The 13,539-nt window shown below is 42.0% G+C and overlaps 2 protein-coding genes and 1 non-coding gene across 8 annotated transcripts in view; 2 read left to right on the top strand and 1 right to left on the bottom strand.

Annotated features, from left to right (window-relative positions):
- CTNNA3 (catenin alpha 3) overlaps positions 1 to 13,539 on the top strand; it is a 1,674,060-nt gene that overhangs the window by 302,591 nt on the left and 1,357,930 nt on the right. The window lies entirely within an intron of this gene.
- Positions 1 to 13,539, bottom strand: part of LOC112910559 (ubiquitin-conjugating enzyme E2 N-like) — a 153,751-nt gene that overhangs the window by 22,724 nt on the left and 117,488 nt on the right. The window contains exon 2 of the mRNA XM_072755134.1: positions 7,751 to 8,027. Within this exon, the coding sequence (XP_072611235.1) occupies positions 7,751 to 8,027 (277 nt within the window). The remainder of the gene's footprint in view (positions 1 to 7,750; positions 8,028 to 13,539) is intronic.
- Positions 2,384 to 2,456, top strand: TRNAR-UCU (transfer RNA arginine (anticodon UCU)). Its single transcript has one exon. It is a non-coding gene; the product is annotated as a tRNA-Arg (tRNA).

Genomic DNA, 13,539 nt, shown 5'->3' with positions numbered 1-13,539 from the left:
TAATCTTAAACAACTTGAAAAATATTTTATATATTTATGTATGTAGTGAGTATTTTTCACAAAAGGTTATATTTTATATTTAGAAACACTAGACATATATTTTTAGGTCCCTTTTAAATTGTTGATGCAAGTTAGGTGCATAAATATACCAAGAAACTATGTCATTGTGGGCAAATGACAGTAGAATATATAAGATGAATGACACCAAGAAACTATGTCATTGTGGGCAAATGACAGTAGAATATATAAGATGAATGACACCTGAAATGCTTCAGGTGACCATTATTTGACCCGCATCTCATCTCATAATTGCTCAGTTACCTATTCATAGCCCATAATGCCCCAAATAAATTGTTCTGTTATCTTACTTATTATGGTAGTAACTAAATAAATTTTAAAGAGCATAATATGATTTATAAAATAAGCCTTTTTTGCAGAAAGGGAATAGTTTGAAACAAAATTTTGAACCTCAGACTTCAGCAGCTCTCAAAAGTTGAGTATAATTTATCCAAAAAATTCCAGAATCCATACTTTAATTAGTTATTGAATGTCAGCCTAAAGAAAAGTTTTTGGAAAGTATAAGATGGGAAATTTGATTTTATAATCTGAAATTACTTTATGATGTTTTGCTTTAGACATGCTAAACTGAAAAGACTGGAGAGACTTCAACTAGTCACAGCTTTTACCTACTCTGATAAACTTCCCTTTTGCTGGCTTTTCATTATTTCCTTCTTTTTTTTTTTTAATTTATTTATGATAGTCACAGAGAGAGAGAGAGAGAGAGAGAGAGAGGCAGAGACACAGGCAGAGGGAGAAGCAGGCTCCATGCACCGGGAGCCCGATGTGGGACTCGATCCCGGGTCTCCAGGATCGCGCCCTGGGCCAAAGGCAGGCGCCAAACCGCTGCGCCACCCAGGGATCCCTCATTATTTCCTTCTTAATAGATACCTTCTTTCCTCTCCCTACTTGCTGCTGTACATACATTTTACTTTCTCATTCATAAGTTTTTCTTTTTAGCAGCATTCTCAGAGGTTGAATCTTTTTAGATCCATTTGAAAATCCTAATGTATTATATCTACTGGGGCTTCCATAATGTTCAACAGGGTCTGTATTGTTTATGTACCATACAGAAATCCAAATTAAAGTATGTTAGACTGGTTAGGACATGTGGTTCTCTAGAGGATGAGGGCTTTTTATCTGTGCACTGCATTGCAAACATGCTTCTTTCATTTTAAATGCAAGTCAAAGTGTCTTGTATTTATACCAATGACTGGGACAGCTTTATACAGATTCATAAGGTCTATGGACTCTAACATACATCTCTGAGCTTTGACATATATTGAATTTCCCTTATCAAGGCTGTAATATCTCTGAAGGACCCCAGCAAGTTAGGAATGGTTTTTCCTGCCAACTACTGAGATTGTTCTCTGTAATTAAACTGCTTTCCCAAGTGTTCACTGAAGAGGGTTTCTAAGATTTTTCACTGTTAGTCTCTGATTGAGAGCTCTTTAGTTTGAAACGAAAGAAGGGTACTTGGTTTACCATTTTCTTTTGTTTACTCCCTAACTTAATATCTAACCACAGCATAACTTAAAGCAGAATATGTGACCAGTGGTCAATTAGTGGGTACCACTTTTTAAATTGTCTACAGAGTTTCTTAAAGGTAGATCTGCCCACTGAGATGTTAGGTTTTGCTTTCCTGATAAAAGGCACAGATGTGGCTATCACAACTGCTTTCTCTCCTATCCCCACTTTCTTCTGTGAGTGTGGTAGTGATGCCTGTAACTGTAGTAGTCACCTTGTAACTTTGAGGCTATGAGCCCTTGATGCTATTCAACTATAGGCAGTCATTCTTATGAATTTGATTTCAGAAAAATAAACTAGCATTTGTTTCAGGTTTTGTTAGCTAAAAGCATTCCTAATTAACATATGCTAGTCATTGACCCCTCTCAATGAGACAGAGGAATATCCTTTTCATTAGGACAGGGTTTCTCAACCTTAGCATTATTGACATTTAGCATTGGGTAAGTTTTTATTGTGGAGGCTGCTCTGTGCATTGTAGGGTTTTAGCAGCATCCCTTGCCTCCTTTGTTCCTTTGATGACAATGGTAACCTTACATACCTTTCATAGTTCAACTGATGAATCAAGTTTTGTTTGTTTGGAAAAGTCTTTATTTCTCCTTCATTTCTGAAAGGCAAAGGCATTTTGCTGGGTAAAGTATACTTGGTTGGCAGTTTTCTGTCAGCAATTTAAATGTATATCATCCAGCTCTTTTCTGGCCTGCAAGATTTTTGCTGAGAAATCTGCTCACAGCATTCATAGGGGATCCCTTATATATGAGGAATTATTTTTCTCTTGCTGCTTTTAAAATTCTTTGTCTGAGCCTGGATAGCTCAGTCAGTAGAGCATCAGATTTCTAATCTGAGGGCCTAGGGTTCAAGTCCCTGTTTGGGCATTTGCCCTTTGGATGCCTGGGTGGCTCAGTGGTTGAGCATCTGTCTTCCACTCAGGTCATGGTCCCAGAGTCCTGGGATTGAGTCCCAAATTGGGCTCCCTAGAGGGAGTCTGCTTCTCCCTCTGCCTATGTCTCTCATGAATAAATAAAATTCTTTGTCTTTGATTTTGATGGTTTTGTTACAGTGCATCCTGGAAAGGATTGTTTTGGGTTAAAATTTTAGATGTGGGTTTACCTATTAGCTTTATGGACTTAAAAACCCAAATCTCTTCCCAGATTTAGGAATTTCTTAACCATTATTTCTTTAAATAAGCTTTTTGCTCCTTTTCCCCCTCTCTTTTCCTTCAGAGACTCCAATAATGTGTAGAGTGTTTCTTTTAATTATATCTTAATTTTTTTTTTATTAATGATGTCTTATAATTCATGAAGGCTTTTAAGGCTTTTTTTCATTCTTTTTTTGTTTTTGCTTCTCTGACTGAATGATTTTAAATTAACTATATTCTGGTTCATTAATTCTTCTACCTGGTCAAATTTGCTATTAAGGCTCCCCAAATTCTTAAATTGTATTTTTCAAACTCTAGGATTTCTTGCTCTCTGTGTATGTGCACATGTGTTTAATGGTTTTGATTTCTTTGCTAAGCATCTCATTTTGTTCATGCATTGTTTTCCTAATTTCATTTAGTTTGTTTTCTGTGTTTTCTTGTAGTTTACTGAATTTCGTTTTTTAAAAAGATATTTATTTATTTATTTATTTATTTATTTATTTATTTATTTATTTATTCATTCATTCATGAGAGACACACAGAGAGAGGCAGAGACATAGGCAGAGGGAGAAGCAGGCTCCCTGTGAGGAGCCTGGTGTGGGACTTGATCCCAGGACCCCAGGATCATGACCTGAGCTGAAGGGAGATGTTTAACCACTGAGCCACCCAGGTGCCCCCTTACTGAATTTCATTAAAAGGATTATTCTGAATTCTCTGTCACACAGTTATTAGTTTTTAATTTCTTTAAGGTCATTCATTGGAGTTTTATTAGTTTCTTTGGTGGTGTCATGTTTCTTTGATTTTTCATGATTCTTGTGGCCTTGCATCATTGTCTGCACCTTTGAAGAAGTAGACACCACTTCTACTCTTTATAAATGGCTTTGGGATGCAAAGCCTTCACTCGTCAATCCATCCAACATTCTGAGTGGGCTCTTTGGTGCTGTCTGTGGGTGAGCCTACTGCTTAAGTTCTTGGGTAAACAGATCTGCTGTCTGGATCAGTAGGGGGCAGGCCTTGTGCTTGGGTACATGGGAATCAGCCTGTTGCCTGGGTCTGCTGGGGCAGGCCTTGAACCTGGGTTCACTAGGGTGGGCCTGGTGTTTGAGCCCACAGTAATGGGTTTAGGACTTGGATCTGCATAGGTCAGTCTGGATCTTGGATCCATAGGAGCTAATCAGGCACTAGGGAGCCCTGGAGTGGGCCTAGCATCTGGTTCCATGTGGGCCAGTTCATTATTGGGATGAGATTGGAGTTTGGATTCTCAGGAGTCAGCCTGAAGATTGTAGCCACAGGAGCTAGGGCAAACCTGGAGCTTGGAGCATAGGAGTCAGTCTGTAATTTGGGACTATGGATTCAGCCTGGAGTTTGGGTCCATGGGCTGGTCTGGTCTGGTGTTGAATGGGCTGGGAGCCTAGGTCCCTAGGTGTTCTCAAAGCTGGGGCCATGGGATCAGGTGGCCCAGAATATGGGTCCTATGGGAACCAGTCCAGATTCTAGGTCCATGAGTGCTGGCCTGAGATGAGCTGGCTGAGATGAGCTGGGTGCCTAAAGCTATGAGAGCCATATTGGTGTGTGGTGGATCAAAAGTTTGGGTCTACAATAGTTGGCCTGATGCTTGGCTCAACTGGAAGCCTGAGTTGCTGGGAGCCTACCTGAAGCCTGGATTTGTATGAGGTGATTAGAAGCCTGGAGTCACAGGAGCTACCTGGCCTGTGGGAGCTGGTTAGCACTGGAATATGCTGGAGGCTTGGTCTTGCAGGAGCCCCTTGGGAGCCTGATGCCATTGAACTTGCCAGGGTTGCACGAGCAACCTGGGGTTGTTACAGGGTTCTGCTGTAGCTAGTGCTACAGTGACATGGGAGCTGGCTTGTGCCATGGTTGGCTGGGAATCTGGTCTGTAGGAGCCCACTGGGAGACTTATGCCTTAGGAGCTACCTAGAGCCACAGGAATTGGCCAGCACTGGGGTGGGCTAGGAGCCTGGGTTCACTGGAGTGCACTGAGAGTCTGGTGCCATAGGAGCTGTCTGGTGTCGGGGTGTACTGTGATACTGGGTTTATAGGAGACTAATGGGAGCCTGATGCTGTGGGAGCCACCTGAGGCCACTGGGGCCAGCAGGCGCTGGAGTGGGCTAGGAGTCTGGGTTGGTATAAGCCTGCCTGAGGCCATAGAGAAGTTATTTGGGTCCAGGAGAGCCACCTAGGGCTGCAGGAGTTAGCCTGGTGCCAGGAAATGCTGGTATTGGGGTCTACAGTGAAACTGGATGTTCACCTCACTCTTGTTTTCTCACAGGAAGGGTTTCTTGGAGGGTTTCTCTTTCCATACTGGGCTTCCTGGGCTTGAAGGAAGGCTGAAGGGTCTAGTGTGAATCTATCTTTCCCTACATTCTCATTGAATCTTTTCTTATTTTTGTGCCTCATCCAGGTGCTATAATTCCTCACTTTGAATCCTTAGCTCTTGTGATGGTATTTTCACTCATAAATAGTTGTTCAAATTGATGTTTTTGGGAGGAGATGGGCACAAGAAATACCTGTATAGCCGTTTTGCTGGCATTACTCCTTGCTCCAGCAGGGTTTTAATTAGAACAAAAAGATAGTGATAATATTCAGGAGGAGATAGAATATATGAGGATTTTATCATCTCCAGAGGATATGGTTTAATAATGGGTTCTGAATCTGGGTAGAGAATAAGAATATAGAATGAGATTAAGGGGATACATAGATCAGAAAGATCTAGTGATGAAGAACAATCCAGAAACTTAGGGTTTCCTATGGTGATGAAGAGCTTGATGGAATTATTCTTGATGGTCTTCAAGGTTGTAAGGCTATGAATGTTGTAGGGAGGGAGGATACAGATCTTTTGAATGGTCTGACTTTAGATGATGATGTGGAGGTTGAGAGAAGGCAGAAAGACTTTTGGGGACTAAGGAGGTCTGGGCTCCCTGTACACTATGAATTATATATACACATGCTATTTGTCAGGGATGGGCGAGGTTCTGTGGCCTGCAGGGGAGGGAGAGAGTGGGGAAGTCGTGGGCCGGGGAAGTCACATGCAGGGGAGTGCAAGCAGGCTTTTTAAGAGAGGAGGGGTAAGGGGTTGTGTGTCTGTATGGGGTGATAGGTATTAGGCATATTATTGGTGAAATTGGCCTGGGGCAATAACTGCCCATGCCCTTATATATGGGGTCTGGGTAAGTACAGTTCAGGTTTCCTGCATAAGTCCAGTCCCCCCCTGATGACATGTCCTCAGGCGGTCTTCTGGTGATGGGAAAGTTCTGAGGTGGGGGCAACAAGGTGAGGAGTCCGCCACCATTTTGTTGGTGACTCCCGATCCACCTTGATCCTGCCGGCCCAATACTATTGGACTAATAGAGAAGGAGCCTCGGTGTCCATCGAAAGATGAATGGATAAAGAAGATGTGGTTTATGTATACAATGGAATATTACTCAGCAATTAGAAACGACAAATACCCACCATTTGCTTCAACGTGGATGGAACTGGAGGGTATTATGCTGAGTGAAATAAGTCAATCGGAGAAGGACAAACAGTGTATGTTCTCATTCATTTGGGGAATATAAATAATAGTGAAAGGGAATATAAAGGAAGGGAAAAGAAATGTTGGGAAATATCAGGAAGGGAGACAGAACATAAAGACTCCTAACTCGGGGAAACGAACTAGGGGTGGTGGAAGGGGAGGAGGGCGGGTGTTGGAGGGGAATGGGTGACGGGCACTGAGGTGGACACTTGACGGGATGAGCACTGGGTGTTTTTCTGTATGTTGGTAAATTGAACACCAATAAAAATTAATTAAAAAAAATAGAGAATGTACACAGTACAACATAAGTAAAGAATAAGATAAAGATGAAATAAGCAGCATTTTTAAAAGGTTTGCTAATCACAATAGCTTTGTACTGTCATTATCACGTGCTTTTAGAATAGTGTTGTTGGGGTCTGGAGCCAATGGCCAAGAAAGAATTCTTAAGATGTCTTTGGTACCCAAAAAAGTGATTTTATTAAAGCATGGAGACAGGACTCATGGGCATAAAGAGCTACAGCACTGGGTTGTGAGGGGTGACTGATTATATACTTGGGAGTTGGGGCAGATAAGGAAAAAGGGAGGTTTCCAAGAGGACTTTCATATACTAAAGACTCTGGATACTGGAGGCCTAGCTATTGTCAAGCTAAGGTGGTTTTCCTCTCTGGTAAGTCATTAACATTAAGACAGTTGGAAGTTTCCTGGAGGAATGTTATACTCTGTCTATCTCAAGTATTTGTCAATGTGCTTCAGGTTATAAGGAAATTAAATTTTATTTACATTCCCTTCTGCCTTTGTTTCACACATTACTTTGGAGGGGAGGGCGATGTTAAGTCTCCAGGAAATTGAGTCTATGGGTTTCTGAAAGTTAGGTTATTGGTTAGAATGATTTTTTTCTTGTAAATCACTAAGACAATTATAAACTGATAGAGACTCATGTCCTGCAGGACTGTGATCTCTATCAGTTAACCATTTTTTTTTTTTTTTGTTCCCATCACTTAGTTTTAGGGCAGCCAGGGGGCCCTGAGGAATGTCATACATATTCCACCCAGGAGTGGGGGACAGGCAGGGAGGATTGTAGGGTGCCAGCTTGTGCTTTGCCCTAAGCTTGCTTTCTGTTCCCTCATGAATACATAATATCTCAAGGTACTCTATGAACTCAAGTGGATATTTATCATTAAAGATGGTCGATGACATTCCATGTTTTAGTAATATTAAAATGATATTTTTGCCTGACTTGTCTAATTAAATCATGGATGGTAAAGAGCTCACCAGCAGAGATGAGCTCCATCTGGAGCAGCAGAGGTGACAGCTCCATCATTTCTAGTGCCTATATTATTAGTACAGTGTTTCTTTGCAAGAATAATTTTTCATTTTTCTATTGTATGGGGTTAGTTTAGAGAAAACTAGGTATTTATAATCAGTAAATTCACTTCCTGTGGCTGCATATAGTATGATACTTTGCAATGTACTGAAAACCAGATGAGTGAGAGCCTCACCATCAACTCTTCCCACTTTGTTCTGCACATCTCCTGTAATCTGTCTGTATTTGGAGGAAATACCATTTTCAGCTAAAGCCAAAAGATGTTGGGGTTGAGTAGTCAGTTTTGGGATGACAGGAAAAGTATTGTAAAGAAGAGTAAGGTTGTTATGCAGATTTAAGTCATTGTCTTCTCCTTTGATAGGAGTTTCTGGAGATGTAGAGTTATCCCTGTCTTCTTGGTCCCAGAGGGTGATACTCTTACAAATGGAGATTTCCCTTGTACCTGCAAATGTCTGTTAGGAAAGGATAACTACTTAGTTTTCAGAGCTTCTCCTAGGCTTGCAGTTTCTTAAAAATAATCAGCCTAAAATAATCCTTATGCCAGAGACTGTTTTGGGGTGGCAGTTCTGCTCCCCTACAGTCAAATAAATCTACTGTTTATTGCCGAAGAGGCCCTTTGGCTTCCTACCCCCTTGAAAAGCTTTAAATCTACAGCAATGAGATTTTTTTTTTTTAGTATCTCCTTTCTTTGTAGTTTTGTTTATTCTCCTCTTTAAAAAATAAAAAATGTAAATGAATAATTCAAGCTCCAAATACACAAATTCGTAATTCAACCTAGATACTTGCAACATTTATCCTTGCAAGTTTGAAAGTACTTATCACTTTAGTTGCTAGGTGCTCAGAAAAAGGATGTTAAAAAATAATAAACTCAGCAATAAATTTTCTTAATCTAAATTCTGCAGCAACCATGTAGGATTATTATGGAGAATGTGAAATGGTATGCGGGCAGTTAGTTCATTCATCTCCCAAGCCCATTAGCCAATCCAGTTGAGTAGGTCCATGTACTTTTTCTTCCTTGGTTTATACTGTGCATTCATTAGCTCTTAAGCAGGTATATAGTACTCAGAAAGTAAGACTTTTGTAATGCTTCTAATAATAGTGAAATTTGCTTTAGAAAGTCTTGCTCCCCATTGATTACTATTGTAACAAGTTTGGAGGATGGTCAGAATTAGGGGCAAGAATGGGGGTAAAGGTGGGTTACTGGTCAAAAGGTTTAACTAGATATGCCAAGAGATGGTTAATTTGCACTTGAGAGCGAAGTTCAGGTTTCTTCATTAAAGGCCCGTTACAGTAGATTCCTTGGTGGGCAGCTGCCTGAGACTAATTTTTCCAATAAAAACGCCTTCCGGGAGAAGGCGGGGCAAGATGGCGGAGGAGTAGGTGCCTCACCTCCCCCCGCCCCACCCACTTACCAGGATAACTTCCAAACTATCCTGAAAACTTACGAATTCCACTTGAGATTTAAGGAGAGAACAGCTGGAACGCTACGGAGAGAAGCGTTTTTGCTTCTAACGAGGTAGGAAGACGAAAAAAAAAAAAGGAATCCAGCGGGGGAGGGGCCACGAGGAGCCGGGCTAAGGCTGTGGTGAGCCTCCCGGAGAGGAAAGCCCGGCCCCCGAGAAGCGGGAACTTTAAAAATCCGCACTGGATTCTTCCCGGACGGAAAAGCGATTAGCAGGGAAACCGAGCAGAATCGCTGGGCCGCAGGAGGGGCGGTGGAGCCTCCAGGTTCCCGGAGTCCCTGAGAGAGGAAGCGCGCCCGGGGAAGACGCGGGGAAGACGCGCCTCAGGCTGTGGGCGGAGCGCGGTAAAGGCCTGGAGCGCGCAGGCGCGGGGCCTCAGGGAGCAGCCGGTGGGTCAGGCGGGGGCTCGGGCGGAGGGGCTGCGCCTGCTGCCTTCGGGACCCGCGGCCCCTGAGCGTGATTCCAGCAGCGCAGGCCCCGGACCCCAGGGCAACGGGGGACACAGCCTACTATCCTGCGCCCCCGCCGATGGGAGGAGGCTGGGAGGGCACAGGACAGTGAGGACGCTCCTGCCGCCGCGCGCCCCGAGGTTGTGCAGGTCAGCGCCCCCGCCCTGGGAGCGTCCAGGCCAGTGCGGACTGGGAGACTGTGGTAGTTCGTGCGGGAGCTGACCCCAGAGCTGGGGAGCTGGCTGCGGGCCAGTGGTGGTGTTCCTCCTTGTTCCACCCTGTGCCTGGGAGGGCCGGGGCCGCCAGCGAACAGGGGCCTCACGGGGTCAACAGCTCCCACTGAGCCCAGCCCCGGCGGGGGGCAGAGCAGCTCCCCCAGGTGCACACACCTGGGAATCAGCACAGCAGGCCCCTCCCCCAGAAGAGCAGCTGGAAGGACAGGGGAAGAGCAAGTTCTCCACTGAGCAGTGCTGGAAAGCTCCAGGGGAAGTCAAGGGATTTACAGCATATAGAACCAGAGGGTACCCCTCCTATTTCTTTTTCTCTTCCATTTTCCAGTACAACTCGTTTTTATATCATGCTATGAATTTCAAACTTTTTCTTTTCCCACCTTAAGTACAATATTTTACCACCTCTTCATTTTTAAGTTTCTTCCTTTTTGACTTTCATATTTACACAATTATAGGTCTTAGGTATATTTTCCACTTCTAGATTCCCTTCAACATACTCAACTTAATTTTGGGAGATATACAAGATGTTTTTTTGTTTTGTTTTGTTTTGATGTTTTCTCTGCCTCATTTTGTTCTACAATGGCAGAAGTTAATACCTTCTAAAACATTACCAGCATGCACCCAGAACCAAGTGGTATACCGTACTGGTTCATTCTGTGAGATTCCTTATTCCCATTCTGACCCCCTCTTTTATCTCGTTTATGTTTTCGTAGTCAATGTTGGGGCCCACTACAAGTACTTCTGGTTTATATAAATTTGGGACTGAGCATCTTCTAATACAGACTTAATATACTAGAACCAAGAGGATCACCCTCTAGGACCCTTCAGGTAGACTACATTCTCCCTCTACTACAAGGTTGTCACCACCACCATCTCCCAGGCCCCCCCTTTTTTTCTTCTCTTTTTTCTTTTTTTCTTTTTCCTCTTTGCTTTTTTTCTATTCTTTTTTTACCCCTTCTTCTTTTTTTCTTCTTCTTTGGGATTCTTAGCCTTTTATTTTTTACTACTTTGTTTTAAAGTTTGTTTTTCACTTTAGTGGTCCTTTTGCTTTATTTCGTTCTGATCTTTGTTTGCTCTGACCTCGTCAGAATCATCTAGGGTGAAATTTACTTAGGTTGTGGTTGATATTCTTGACTAGCCCGCTCATACAGCCACTCTGCACTCAGCAAAACGACTAGAAGGAAGAACTCACCACAAAGGAAAGAATCAGAAACAGTACTCTCTCCCACAGAATTACAGAATTTGGATTACAATTCTATGCCAGAAAGCCAATTCAGAAGCACAATTATAAAGCTACTGGTGGTACTGGAAAAAAGCATAAAGGATTCAAGAGACATCATGACTGCAGAATTTAGATCTAACCAGGCCAAAATTAAAAATCAATTAAATGAGATGCGATCCAAACTGGAGGTCCCAACGACAAGGGTTAATGAGGTAGATGAACTAGTGAGTGACATAGAAGACAAGTTGATGGCAAGGAAGGGGGCTGAGGAAAAAAGAGAAAAACAATTTAAAGACCATGAGGAAAGGTTAAGGGAAATAAATGATAGCCTCAGAGGAAAGAATCTACGTATAATTGGGGTTTGAGAGGGCACCGAGAGGCACAGAGGACCAGAAAGCATATTTGAACAAATCATAGCTGAGAACTTCCTTAACTTGGGGAGGAAAACAGGCATTCAGATCCAGGAGATAGAGAGGTTCCCTCCCCCCCACCCCCCAAAATTTAACACCTCAACATTTAATAGTGAAACTTGAAAACTCCAAATATAAAGAGAAAATCCTTAAAGCAGTGAGAGACAAGAGATCCCTAACTTATATGGGGGGAAATATTAGATCAACAGCAGACCACTCCACAGAGACCTGGCAGGCCAGAAAGGTTTGGCAGGATATATTCAGGGTCCTAGATGAGAAGAACAGTAGCCAAGAGCCAAGAATACTATATCCAGCAAGGCTGTCATTTAGAATAGAAGAAGAGATAAAGAGTTTCTAAGATAGGTGGAAACTGAAAGAATATGTGACCACCAAACCAGCTCTGCAAGAAATATCAAGGGGGACCCTGTAAAAGAAAGAGGAAGTCCAAGGAAATAATCCACAAAAACAGAGACTGAATAGGTATTGTGATGACACTAAATTCATATCTTTCAATAGTAACTCTGAACGTGAATGGGCTAGATGATTCCATCAAAAGATGCAGGGTTTAAGACTAGATAAAAAAGCAAGAACCATCTATTTGCTGTCTACAAGAGACTCATTTTAGACCTAAGGACACCTCCAGCCTGAAAATGAAAGGTTGGAGAACCATTTACCATTCAAATGGTCCTCAAAAGAAAGCAGAGGTAGCCATCCTCATATCAGACGAATTAAAGATTATCCCAAAGACTGTAGTAAGAGATGAAGAGGGACACTGTATCATACTGAAAGGGTCTATCCAACAAGAGAACCTAACAATCATGAATATTATACCCCTAATGTGGAAGCTGCCAAGTATATCAATCAATTATGAACCAAAATAAAGACATAGATAATAACACACTAATAGTAGGAGATTTCAACACAGCACTTTCTGCAAATGACAGATCTTCTAAGCACAACATCACCAAAGAAACAAGAGCTTTAAATGATACACTGGACCAGATGGATTTCACAGATATACAGAACTTTGCATCCAAACGCAACTGAATACACATTCTTCTCAAGTGCACATGGAACTTTCTCCAAAATAGACCACATACTGGGTCACAAATCAGGTCTCCACTGATACCAAAAGATTGGGATTATCCCCTGCATATTTTCAGACCACAATGCTTTGAAACTAGAACTCAGTCACGAGAAGAAATTTGGAAGAAACCCAAACATGTGGCGGTTAAAGAGCATCCTGCTACAAGATGAAAGGGTCAACCAGGACATTAGAGAAGAATTTAAAATATTCATGGAAACTAATGACAATGAAGATACAACTGTTAAAAATCTTTGGGATACAACAAAAGCAGTCCTGAGAGGGAAATACATTACAATGCAAGTATCCCTCAAAAGATTGGAAAAAACTCAATACACAAGCTAACCTTGTGCCTAAAGGAACTGGAGAAAGAACAGCAAATAAAACCTACACCCAGCAGAACAAGAGAGTTAATATAGATTCAAGCAGAGCTCAATGAAATAGAGACCAGAAGAACTGTAGAACAGATCAGCAAAACCAGAAGTTGGTTCTTTGAAAGAATTAATAGGATAGATAAACTATTAGCCAGCCTTATTAAAAATAAAAAAGACTCAATAAAATCATGAATGAAAAAGGGGATACCACAACCAATACCAAGGAAATACAAATGATTTTAAAAACATACTATGAGCAGCTATATGCCAATAAATTAGGCAATTTAGAAGAAATGGATGCATTTCTGGAAAACCACAAACTACCAAAACTGGAACAGGAAGAAATAGAAAACCTGAACTGGTCGATAACCAAGAAGGTAAATGGAAGCAGTCCTCAAAAACCTCCCAAGACACAAAAGTCCAGGGCCAGATAGCTTCTCAGGGGAATTCTATCAAACGTTTAAAAAAGAAACAATACCTATTCTACTAAAGCTGTTCCAAAAGATAGAGATGGAATACTTCCAAACTCGTTCTGTGAGGCCAGCATCACCTGAATTCCAAAACCAGACCAAGATCCCACTAAAAATGAGAAATTATAGACCAATCTCCCTGATGAACACAGATGCAAAAATTCTCAGCAAGATACTAGCCAATAGGATCCAACAATACATTAAGAAGATTATTCACCATGACCAAGTGGGATTTTTCCCCGGGATGCAAGGCTGATTCAAC

This window comes from Vulpes vulpes, chromosome 4 (genome assembly GCF_048418805.1).
Source record: "Vulpes vulpes isolate BD-2025 chromosome 4, VulVul3, whole genome shotgun sequence".
Classification (NCBI taxonomy): Eukaryota; Metazoa; Chordata; class Mammalia; order Carnivora; family Canidae; genus Vulpes; species Vulpes vulpes.
This window is presented reverse-complemented; position numbering and strand designations above follow the sequence as displayed.